Here is a 12,499-nt window from a genome sequence, read left to right on the forward strand (position 1 = left end):
ATACAGCATGTCTATTGGTCATTAGGGAGTGGTTGACTAGGACTGGTTAATAATTGCACTAAAAATCTGTCCCATAAACTGTTTTAAGACCTAAGAAATTGACTTGGGTAAAGTTTTGAGTGCCAAAGCCTTGGATGATGCACTTGAACATCAACAGAATGAATACTTATGCCAATCTAAATTAATAAAACCTATGACCAGAAAAAAAGAAAAACTAGCTGAACTATGGGATCAGATATACTGACTTGAAATGTGAACTACACGACAAGTGCACAGTTCCATATGATATACAGGCTCTGAAGGGAAATCAAGGAGACCAATTTCGCTGTAAAATACAAGGTATTCCAAGTATCCATACCTTGAATTGTTTAATACAAGTTTTGCTTTTCTCTAAATCTTTTGCTTTGTACATAGATAACTTATAACTTGAATAGGGAGTTAACTGACAAGATGGGAGGACTTCTTGATCTTTTACAATCATTTAATTACTGCTGATATGAAATTAGTTGAAGGCCGTTAACAGCATTCAGCTCAATTAATAAACTTCAGTCGAACAAGGTTTGGATTCTTAGATTCAACCATCCTCAGAGTGACCAATTTATTAGTATTTTGACAATTAAGTAAACAGATGTCATGTCTCCATTTTTCTCAAGCACCCAGCAATTTGTTTCATACCATGACCACCCCACCAAATTCTACTCAAGATAATTTTTTTTTAGCTGCAAACATTTACCGTGCATTATTTTACAAGTTCTTGCTAGAACTAGAGCTAGTACAAAACCTGGTTTCGTGCCAGAGTTCACCATGAACTAAATGTTTATCTATTTTTCATTTTAAATGAGATTTGATCTCAACCATATTTTGCATTTTGTGAAGGGTTTCCACTGGGACAATTTGGTTTCAAAAGAAGTGATAAAAATCAAATGTTTAGTTACAAATTTCAGCACAAACATGTTTATTATGCAGCACTAATTACATCTTAAAGGAGCCAATGAGGTGACTAAAATCTTCCCAAATGACCTCTAGTTACCTTAGCTGCACTGCAGAAAAAACAAGTTGCTCATGTGATTCAGCTGAGTATCAATTCCCACCCCAAAAAGTAGTGACATCAAAAAAAGAACTTCAGTTAAGTAACTGATTCTGTAAAAAAAAGAGCAATAAATTAACAATGGGGATAGTTTGCTCACTTCAAATATTTGGAGTAAAAAGTAAAACTGAAAATTCAAACTACATTCTATGCACATTGTAATAGTCTATATTACAGTCTACATACTGTGGGTTTTCTTCATTTTTCTCCAGATTAGACATGACATGGACATATCAGTGTCTCAATGACAGCTGCCCTTTGTCCATTAAAGGATCTCTGACTCCTGAAACAATTTCTCTCAGTGCCATGAACTGTAGCAACTGAACAGAAAACTGCTCACATGTTCATTAAGCATACAGAAGAAATTGTTCCAAGAGATAATTTGCACTGGCTCATTCTGAATTCCTTATAATGTTAGGCAAATTGTGCATTTACTGAGCAGGAATAAAATTGGACCAAACCAGATCTTGTTGTTCTTCCAGTGAATGGAAGTTTTGTACGAGGTTAAGCTGAGGGCAGATTCAATCCTTGGGGGGGGGAGGGGGGGGTAGGAGTTACAATCAACCTTTATATTCAGTCACAAGACATTTTACAGCATGATCACATGCTGATCCCACTTTTCACATTAGTGAACGGCAGGCAAATCAGTTATACGCCATTTGATTAGATGAACACACTGGCCACTTGTCCGCGGAAATATCCTTGTGTTTGCTGGCTCAGAAGTGCCTCTTTGTATTGTACAGAAAAGTCGTCTTTGCTGCGGCCATGTGAAACTTTCAGGAAAGCAAGTATTGCCAATACAATCCACACTATCCAAGCACACCAGAGGCCAAACTGAAAAAAGGATAGTAAGCAGAAGGTTACTGATGGCTAAACCTCACTATTTTCCACATTCATTTCAACAAGCACTATTACTATAGCGCATGGCTTACCTGTGCAGTACCAAAGTGATCATAGAACAAAGTAGGAACCACATTCAGGTTGAGGGGTTCTTCCTGGGCATCTCTGCAGCTGTAACAATACAAGTAAATTGAGTAACATTAGCTAGCTCCATAAAGGGAAGGATAAAAGCATTCCTTTCAAAAAAGGATCTTTTCAATGAAAAAGCTCAAGGCAGTTCTAACTAAAGGCACCATGTACCAAACAAAAATACATTTACAGTCTGGAAGAGATGCTCCCACTTTTCTTCTTTGCTCCCTTGTGCATAATGCTGATTTTGACTTCAGCTCTTGATCGTTCCCAGGTATGGAGGAATGGAAAAGGCTGCTTCCTGATCAGTGGACTTTGATCTATCAGGGAGCAACCATTTTACACCTATCTGGAATCAGCCTTTTACCAGTCCTCCAGGCCAGTGAACTTAAAACATAGAAGCATCAGCTCTTTAAAGGGGAGATAGAGGGATGCTTTAAGAGTGGGCCGAGCCATGGTTTGTGTATGAGGTGGGAGCAGAATTACATTTCTGTGTAATCCAATTCCTAGCCCCAAAAAGGTTGGATTATCCTGCTCTAGTGGGAGCCCAAGAACAAGATGGTCACAAGCTGGTACCTACAATAATTTTAGGCTCCTCAATAGAATTTTTTTTTGGCCATAGTTTTGCTCTGCTCTCTGTTCAGCTCTACTCTGACCTCTGCTCAGCACAGCTCAGAAGTGTAGAATGGAAGTGCAGTCAGTTTGACTCTTTATTTTTTTTTCTTTTATATTTAGTCAGTTTAATTTTTTTTGTTTTAGGCCCCCCTTTTATAAGGGGGAGTTAGGTTGTGTCCATGTGCAGTAAACCAAAAAAACAAAATAAGTGTCAAATTATAATTTCATTATCTTGGTCCAGGATGCACTCCAGCCCCTGCGGTGCCCACCGGTCGCGGACAGCCTCAAGCGTACCAGCAGACACCGCGTGCTCCCTCTCCAGGGCTACCTGGGTGCGGAGAATTCCGTGGAAGAGAGGCAGACAGTCGGAGCGACCGCCCCCACGGGCCACGTCTAACCTGGACCTGTGGATAGCCACCGTGGACAGGCCCAGGAGCAGGCCGACTAGGACGTCCACCAACCTGCCCCGCCACCACCCCCCCTCACCGGGCGGCCAAAGATCAGGAGCGTGGGACTGAAGTGCAGCCAGAACTTGAGGAGCAGCCCCCTTAAATAGTGGAACAGGGGCTGCAGCCTCCAGCACCGTGAATAAATGAAACATGGACTCATCCAGGCCGCAGAAATTGCAGGCGGCCTGGGAGTCCGTGAAATGGCGTAAACGCCTGTGGGTCGCGACTGCTCCGTGTAACACACGACCCCAGATTCCCAATGGCACACGGGAGGATCCCCGAGTAGAGAGCCCTCCACTGGGGACCCCGCCTCCACCGGACGGCAGGATGGTACGCCAGGGCATGTCCGGGCGAGAGACGAGGGCAAGGAAGTGGAGAGTGTGCAGAAGCAGCCCGTACAGGAAATCCCTCCACGCAGAGTGAAATGTCACGGAGGAAATTTCCGAGAGACTGCTCAAGTTGTGAGGCACAGCCCTTCGCGGGAGGTTTCGGGGCCTGACGCAGATAAGGAATTCTGTCCGAACTCGGGTCAGATCAGACGGGGTGGCTCCACACGCTTGAGCCTCCTCCACACACCAAGTGGAGTCAAAGATCTAATTTTGAATCCAGACCAGCATGTGAGTAGTTTAACAAAAGCACAGTACAGTTTATTTGCCACAGACAGGCTTTTAAAAATATTCGTTGATTGGTGACAGCTCAATTTTGAGGTGGGTGTGTTAGTCTGGAAAAGATAGCATACTTGTCCTCAGGCTACTGCGTCCAACCCTTGCCCCACACAGCAGAACCACAACCTGGGCATGGGAATGCAAACCTTTAAACCTCTGACCAAAATCACTGGGTGCAACTGTCCAGGGCAGACAACTTCAGCATTTAATGGAAACTCTGAATACATCAGAACAGTATCAATCCTAGAAAAATAATGTGGCCCACAGGACAAAAAACACCAGTAGTGCTCAAGTAAACAAACTCGATGCAACACTTCAGACAAGAGTAGTGGCTGGGGAAGAAAAAAAAATGTCATGTGGGATACAGTTCATGGATTGGTTGCATGCAGTAAGTGCAGAACCATCAGTACTGCCTACTCATTGAAGTTCAGTTGCATATATTTATTTAATCTCTCAAGCATTGGACATGAGGATTCAAGACTAAGTGTAGTCTTCAGGTGAAGAGAGGTTAGAAGGCAGGTGTTAACTGCCAGTGCATGCAGATCTAATTTAGTCCCCAATGTAAACATCATACATTCTGTCCTTATTTTTATATTCCGGTTATAAATTCCTCAGCCAGCGTTTCTCATACCTGATTGTCATGTTACCCTTGACTGTAACTGAGCTGCACCATATATTAAGGCCATCGCTCACTGTGGCACTAGCAACCAGCATCAGCACTGCAATGGTGCTGCTAAGAAGCATGCTTACAAATTCTGAAAAGGGTGATCTGAAAATGAAAAGATAAAATCACTTAAAAGATGACAGATACACATTGATCAGTACTTTGGATAGAGGTATGTACATATATACTAATGCTTTATGAAAATTCAAGTTATATGTCATGAGTCATAATCACCAAATCTAATTACCCTATTCCAGTAAATTTGTGGCATGATCCATCATTTGTCAAGCCATCACCTCTAACCTCTAGATGAACACTGGTAACAGCCTGCAGAGTCCAGCTCTATGATAATTTATAGAATCATACAGCACAGGAGGCCATTCGGCCCATCGTGTCCACATCGTCCCCTCGAAATAGCTATCCAATCAGTCCCAGTCCCCGCCCCCCATAGCCCTGCAAATTTTTCCTTTTCAAGTATATATCCAATTGTCTTTTGAAAGTTACTATAGAATCTGCTTCCACCACCCTTTCAGGCAGCGCACTCCAGATCATAACTCGCTGCGGAAAAAAAATTCTTATCTCCCCCCTGGCTTTTTCGTCAATTATCTTAAATCTGTGTCCTCTGGTCACAATCCCTCCTGCCACTGGAAACAGTTTCTCCCTAACAACCATCAAAACCCTTAATAATTTTGAACACCTATTAAATCTCCCCTTAACCTTCTCTGCTCAAAAAAGAATACCAGCTTCTCTAGTCTCTCCACATGCCTGAGGTCCCTCATCCCTGGTATAATTCTGGTAAATCTCCTCTGCACCCTCTCCATGGCCTTGATATCCTTCTTAAAGTGTGATGCCCAGAATTGGACAATACTCCAGCTGAGGCCTAACCAATGATTTATAAAGATTTACCATATCTTCCATGGTTTTGTACTCTATGCCTCTTATTTATAAAGAGAAGGATCCCATATGCTTTTTTTAAAAAACAGTCTTATCAACTTGTCCTGCCACCTTCAAAGATTTGTGTACATGAACCCCCAAGTTTCTCTGTTCCTGCACCCCCTTTAAAACTGGAGCATTTAATTTATATTGCCTCTCCTCATTCTTCCTGCCAAAATGAATCACTTCATTCCGCATTAAGTTTCATCTGCCACGCGTCTGCCCATTTCTGTATGTCCTCACTATCCTCCTCACTGTTTACTACATTTCCAAGTTTTGTCATCTGCAAACTTTGAAATTATGCCCCCTATACTCAAGTCCAGGTCATTAATATATCAAAAAGAGCAGTGATCCCAATATCGACCCCTGGGGGACACCACTGTATACTTTGCTCCAGTCTGAGACAACCATTCACCGCTACTCTTTGCTTTGTCTCAGCCAATTTTGTATCTACACTGCCACTGCCCCTTTAATCCCATGGGCTTTAATTTTGCTAACAAGTCTATTCTGTGGCACTTTAATCAAACGTCTTCTGAAAGTCTATATACACATCAACTGCACTACCTTCATCAACCCTCTCTGTTATTTAATCGAAGAACTTGAATCAAGTTTGTCAGACACGATTTGCCTTTTAACAAATCCACATTGGCTGTCAGTTATTAACTGATGTTCTTCCAAGTGACAATTAATTTTGTCCCAGATTATGGTCTCTAGAAGTTAATCCACCACTGACGTTAGGCTCACTGACCAGTAGTTACCTGGTTTATCTCTTCCCCTTTTTTGAACAGGGTTGTAACCTTTGCAACCTTCCAGTCCTCTGGCACCACTCCCTTATCAAAGAAGGATTGAAAGATCGTGGCCAAAGCCAGAGTTATTTCCACCCTTAGTTCCCTCAGCAATCTAGGATGCATCCCATCTGGACCAGGTGATTTTTCCATTTGAGCGCTGCCAACCATTTAAGTACCTCTTCTTTCTATTTATAACTTGTCTTGTTTCTAATTCATTTTTTTTTAAATAGCTGTCCTCAGGTTCAGCCCTTATATTTAAGGAGTTCATATTTGACAGCCATATTCATTTCCTCAGTTACCTTGAGTATTATCCAACAACTCTGCATCTCTTCATAACACAAACTTACCTGACCTCTTATATAGATTGGATTCGTGAGACAGTATGATGGAATCAAAGTTTGCCTAGCCTTCATTTGTGAAGTTTGATGGAAGGATTATCTTAATGCCCACTATTTCTCAATACCCATAACATTTCTGCCCTCCCATCTCATGCATAAGTTAAAATTCTTTAGTTTCCTCTCACTGTTATTCTCAGTTGATGTTTGCACAACTTCTAGTCTCCATTACTTTATAGTCATTCCTTGTGTTTAATAAACTCTACTTAGCCTTCAAGATATTCAACATCTGTGGTCCTGATCACTTTTCCTTCAAAATCCCTTCAAGTGTATTTATATTTCTGCTATTTAATCCATCAGTTAACTCTGCTTCTAATTAATCCTCCCTAAAACTCATTGTCCTAAAGTCTCCTCTTCTAAAGTCTTACAATTTTTTTTTTAGCCTGACAAATTTGATGATTACTGAAACCCATGAGAATTTCCAAGTTACTAATCCCTTCTGATGGGCTAAGTACCAAATCTATCATCCAACTGCAGTACTCACTTTGTTGGATGCCAGTGGGTTCAATGATGTGATGTCTTCCTTAATCAACCAGTTAAATTTTTAAACTCAGATACCCCAATGAAAAGCATTCATTATAATAAAACTGCTAACAGAGCAGCTTTACTATTGCAATAGCTGTATTAACCCTGTAAAACTAATATAAATGCTTTACTTCGGCAAGCCTTGCCTGTTCCCCTCCCCACTATTTTCTTAGCATTTTCTCCCACTTAATCTATTCTAACTCATTTCCCTCAAACAGTTTCACTGTTTTCTTTTTCCTTCTGACTCCCCATTTTGGAGATGGAAGCAAATTTTAAAAATGTGGGCATGCAGTTTCAATACAGACCCAAAGCTTTTCTAAACCAGCTAAAAGTTTGATGTCCAAAGATTGACAGTTGGAGACATGGCCTGGTCATTCTGACACTAACTCTGATGGTCTGCTGGTGAACAAGTAAACAAAGTTACTGGCAGGCCCCAGAGCTTGATCACGGCTGGACATGAAGTCATGTGCAGAGTAGTACCTCAATTTTTTTTTTTTTAAAGTTCTCTGCAGTACAGCTTCTTACTTACCCAAGCTGCTATCTATCCACCTTGACTTAATGGTTGACTGCAGTTGACAGTTACTGTTATTAAATTGTATTCAAATTATTTGCACCATTATCTTTTAATAATGTCAATCTACACCTGTTAATTAATTCAATGACCAACTCTGGTCTACCTTCTGCTTGTAGCCATCAATCGCATTTTCCGATATTTGGCTACATGACCAGTCACGGAAACAATCCTAACAAAATCTTGGAGATAAAGGGTATGGCTGAGGTACTAAATGAATACTTTGCATCAGTCTTCACTAAAGAGGATGCTGCCAACGTGGCAGTAATGGAGGAGGTAGTAGCGATACTGGATAGAATAAAAATGGATAAAGAAGAGGTACTTAAAAGGTTGGCAGCGCTCAAAGTAGAAGAGTCATCCGGTCCAGATGGTCATCCTAGGTTACTGAGGGAAGTAAGGGTGGAAATTGCAGAGGCTCGGGCCACAATCATCCAATCCCCTTAGAAGTGAGGGCAGTAGAGGATTGCAAATGTTACAGCCCATTCAAAATAAGGGGAGGGATAAACCTGCCAATTACAAGTCAGTTGTGGAGAAACTTTTAGAAAAAATCAGAGATAAAATTAATTGGCACTTGGAAAGTACGGGCTAATAAAAGAAAATAGTGTTTGACTAACTTGATTGAGTTCTTTGATGAAGTAACGAAGCGGGTTGTTGAGGGTAGTGCGGTTGATGTTGCGTGTATGGACTTTCAAAAGGCATTTGACAAAGTACCATATAATAAACTTGTAAGCAAAATTAAAGCCCACTGGATTAAAGAGACAGTGTAGCATGGATCCAAAATTGGCTAAGGGACAGAAAGCAGAGAGTAGTGGTGAATGTTTTTTTCCAGACTGGTGTGAAGTACCAGTAATGTTCCCCAGGGGTTGGTATTCAAACCATTGCTCTTCTGATATATATTAATGATCTGGACTTGGGTATACAGGGTATAATTTCAAAGTTTGCAGATGACATGAAACTCAGAAAAGTGATACACAACGTGGAGAATAGCAACAGACTTCAGGAGGACAGACAGAATGGTGAAATGGTCAGACATATGGCAGATGAAATTAACACTCAAGTGTGAAGTTATACATTTTGGTAGGAAGAATGAGGGCAATATGAATTAAATAGTACAATTTTAAAGGGGTGCAGGAACAGACACCTGGGGGAAGGGGGGGGTTTGTACACAAATCATTGAAGGTAGCAGGACAAGTTGGGAAGACTGTTAAAAAAAGTATATGGGATCCTGGGCTTTATTAATAGAGGCAGAGAGTACAAAAGCAGGGAAGTTATACTAAACCTTTATAAAACACTGGTTAGGCCTCAGCTGGAGTATGGTGTTCAATTCTGGGCACCACACTGAGAATGTCAAGACCTCAGAGGGTGCAGAAAAGATTGACTAGAATGGTACAAAGGATGGGAGACTTCAATTATGTGGAGAGGCTGGAGAAGCTGGGGTTGTTCTCCTTTGAGCAGATTTGATAGGTGTTCAAAATCATGAACAGTTTTGATAGAGTAAAAGAGAAACTGTTTCCAGTGACAGAAGGGTCAGTAATCAGAGGACACAGATTTAAGGTGATTGGCAAAAGAGCAGAGGCGACATGAGGAACTTTTTTTTTTAAACACAAGTTATGATCTGGAATGCACTGCCTGAAAGAGTGGCAGGAGCAGATTCAACGACTTTCAAAAGGGAATTGGATAAATACTCGAAAGGAAAAAAGCATGGGAGTGGCACTAATTGGATCGCTCTACCAAACAGCCGGCACAGGCATGATGAGCCAAATGGCCTCCTTCTGTGTTGTACCCTATTATGATATTACAAAAAGAAAATATCTGGCAAGCCCAGCCCTTGTGGTTGCTGGGCACATTGAAAGGCTTGGAGTAATTATCTGGGCTAACAGCATGCTCCAAAAAAGGTGGTTTGAAGCAAACTGAATGGCTTTGGATTGTACAAAATCTAGGAGCAAAAGATAAGCCAATATTATACTCCCATTGGATTACATAGAATCTATAGAACAGAAACAGGCCATTCAGCCCAACTGGTCTATGCCAAAATTTATGCTCCACGAGTCTCCTCCCACCCCTCTTCATCGAACCCTATCCTTCTATTTGTTTTTCCCACATGTACTTATCTAGCTTCCCCTTTAATGCATCTATGTTCTTCGCATCAAATACTCCTTGTGGTAGCAAGTTCCACATTCTAACCACACTCTGGGTAAAGAAGTTTCTCCTGAATTCCTTATTGGATTTATTGATGACTAACATATTTATGATCCCTAGTTTTGGTCTGCCCTACAAGTGGAAACATCTCTACATCTATCCTATCAAACCCCTTCATAATTTTAAAGACCTCTAGAAGCATAGAAACATAGAAAATAGGGGCAAGAGTAGGCCATTTGGCCCTTCAGGCCCGCTCCGCTATTCAAAATGATCATGGCTGGTCATCTAACTCAGTACCATGTTCCCACTTTTCCCCCCATGTCCCTTGAGCATTAAGAAATATATCTATCTTCTTGAATACATCTAATGACTTGACCTCCACTACCTTCTGTGGTAGAGAATGCCACAGGTTCACCACCCTCAGTGAAGAAATTTCTCCTCATCTTGGTTCTAAATGGCATACCCATATTCTAAGACTGTGACCCCTGGTTCTGGACTCTAGGTCTTTCATTTTTTTCAATAATTGTTCTTGCATTAGTAAAAATTGCATTTAACATACAACAAATTGCACATAAACATATGCTATTTACTAAACTCCAGATGCAGTCAGATATCACCAAGATAATCAAATTCAGAAGGTGAAATTAGAGATTTTATTGACAGCACACCCTAGAAGATTTATCATGCGCAGTTCCCCATTTCCGGTCAACATGAGCACTCAAAACAAAACAAATTTAGAACAGAGATTTCAACTCAAACATAGTTTAACTTTGCTAAGACAGTTCAATATTATTTAATTAGAATGCCAGTCAAAATTTTAAATAAAACAAAAGATTTGTCCTATTATCTGACTTTTTTTCTTTGAAACAGCACATACCATTTCCCTTGCTCAACAAGAACGAAACTCCCTCTCCTTGATCATATAAAATTTAACACCAGTATTTCACAGTATCTAAACTATAATTGAATTTCTTCTCCCATTATAAGCTTTTGAAGTCTGCATATTTACCAATACAATCTTAAAATTATTCCATTAAATAGAACAAAACCTAAGAAACAAAATACTAAGCAGTGGGAAGATCTTCAATATTAAATTGAATGTAAGTACCATGTGAAAATATCTTCATAACTGCAAACAGGCTTCAAATCACTTCAAACGGTTTCCTCCAGTTTAAGTATCATTTTACTCACAAAAGTCCCAAAGAAATCTCTAACATTCGCATGAAATACCAAAATACTTTTATTCTTATTAGCTGCTGTCCGTTTTTCTGTTATACACTTGTAGCTGAAATGCAGCCAGGTTAGGTTGCAGCTTATAATTTAGCTTCACTTACTATATCGGTCAGGAATTTACGTGAATAGGAGATGCTTGTTATATTAAAAATTCTGCCTTGACTGCAAGCTGCAAATCTGATGAGTGACTATGTTCACCTGAGGAAGGAGGTAGCCTCCGAAAGCTTGTGAATTTAAAATAAAATTGCTGGACTATAACTTGGTGTTGTAAAATTGTTTACAATTATCATAACATTGCCCTAATTGTTTGGAAGTTACAATGTTTGCAAGTCACAATTTTGGACTTTCAGTACTCCAAGTGCAAATCCGCTTTAAATTTATACAACTTTTGTCTATCCATCCCTTCCACATAACAACCAATCCCACTGCTGAGAACATTTGCCTGAGGAAGGAGGAAATCTCCGAAAGCTTGTGAATTTAAAATAAAATTGCTGGACTATAACTTGGTGTTGTAAAATTGTTTACAATTGTCAACCCCAGTCCATCACCGGCATCTCCACATCAAGTTATATCCAGACAGTTTTGGAGAAATTTCAGTTAAGATCAGTGCGCGTTGCGAACTAATCCCAATTTCATCCCATAATTTTTAAATGATTTTGTTAAAGATGTGTTTGCATTTATTGCAATCAAACACAACGGTGCACGATTTACAATTTTAAAAGCGAAATCCTTCCAGTGAGGTTGGCCATGCACCAAAAACAAAACCAAATTAAATTGGACATTATCTGCAGCAGGGTCAGAATGGAGTTTTTGAAAATCAACAGAACAAGCGCGGGCTGGGTGGGAGGATGAAAACGGCAAAGCCATCCCGCATGCTTACTCCTCGAAACCCTTGTAGAGGATGTAGGTGCTCCTGAAGCCCTGCAGCGCCGAGTAGACGCAGGTGAAGATACCCATGAAGAGGCTGAAGCGGCACGCCGGCAGCGGACCCCAGCGCACCACGCGGAAGCACAGCGCCTGCGCGCAGCCGGAGCTCGAGCTCGAGCTGGCGTTCTCGCGCTCCCAGCGGCCCGCCCCGTACAACAGGCAGCGGCCCCGGAGCTCGTGCTGATCCTGGCCCAGCGGCACCGCCGCGAACAGAGCCAACACGAAGGCCAGCAGGTAAGCGGTACACTGACAGAACAGAAGCCGATTGCTGATCCCCATCATCGCCACTCGAAGGTCGTCGTCTATTCGAAGTTGGAGATGGATTTTAAATGAGAATGTGCGCCCGGCGGGCAGATGCTCCAGCCCCAACCGCTCCCTCTCGTGCAACTTCTAACGCCTTCTGCTCGCGCGTGTACCTGCTTGGGCCATTCAAATAGAGGCGGGTAAAAGGGGGCGGGGAAAAGAGGGCGGGGCAAAAAAAGAGGGCGGGGGCTTCATTTAAAGATATACCGTCTCCCTGCTTTCCAGTCTTCAAGAGG

At 41.3% G+C, this 12,499-nt stretch overlaps 1 protein-coding gene across 1 annotated transcript; it reads right to left on the bottom strand.

Moving 5' to 3' along the window:
• Positions 1-559: 559 nt before the first annotated feature.
• Positions 560-12,351, bottom strand: LOC137324140 (transmembrane protein 179-like). Its single transcript, XM_067988279.1, has 4 exons — positions 11,914-12,351; positions 4,417-4,554; positions 2,020-2,098; positions 560-1,921 (listed from the first exon to the last, which is right to left on the bottom strand). The coding sequence occupies exons 1-4, from the start codon at positions 12,240-12,242 to the stop codon at positions 1,751-1,753; spliced, it is 717 nt and encodes a 238-aa protein (XP_067844380.1). The 5' UTR covers positions 12,243-12,351; the 3' UTR covers positions 560-1,750.
• Positions 12,352-12,499: the final 148 nt, after the last annotated feature.

The sequence above is a fragment of the Heptranchias perlo genome, chromosome 8 (genome assembly GCF_035084215.1).
Source record: "Heptranchias perlo isolate sHepPer1 chromosome 8, sHepPer1.hap1, whole genome shotgun sequence".
In the NCBI taxonomy this organism is placed as follows: domain Eukaryota; kingdom Metazoa; phylum Chordata; class Chondrichthyes; order Hexanchiformes; family Hexanchidae; genus Heptranchias; species Heptranchias perlo.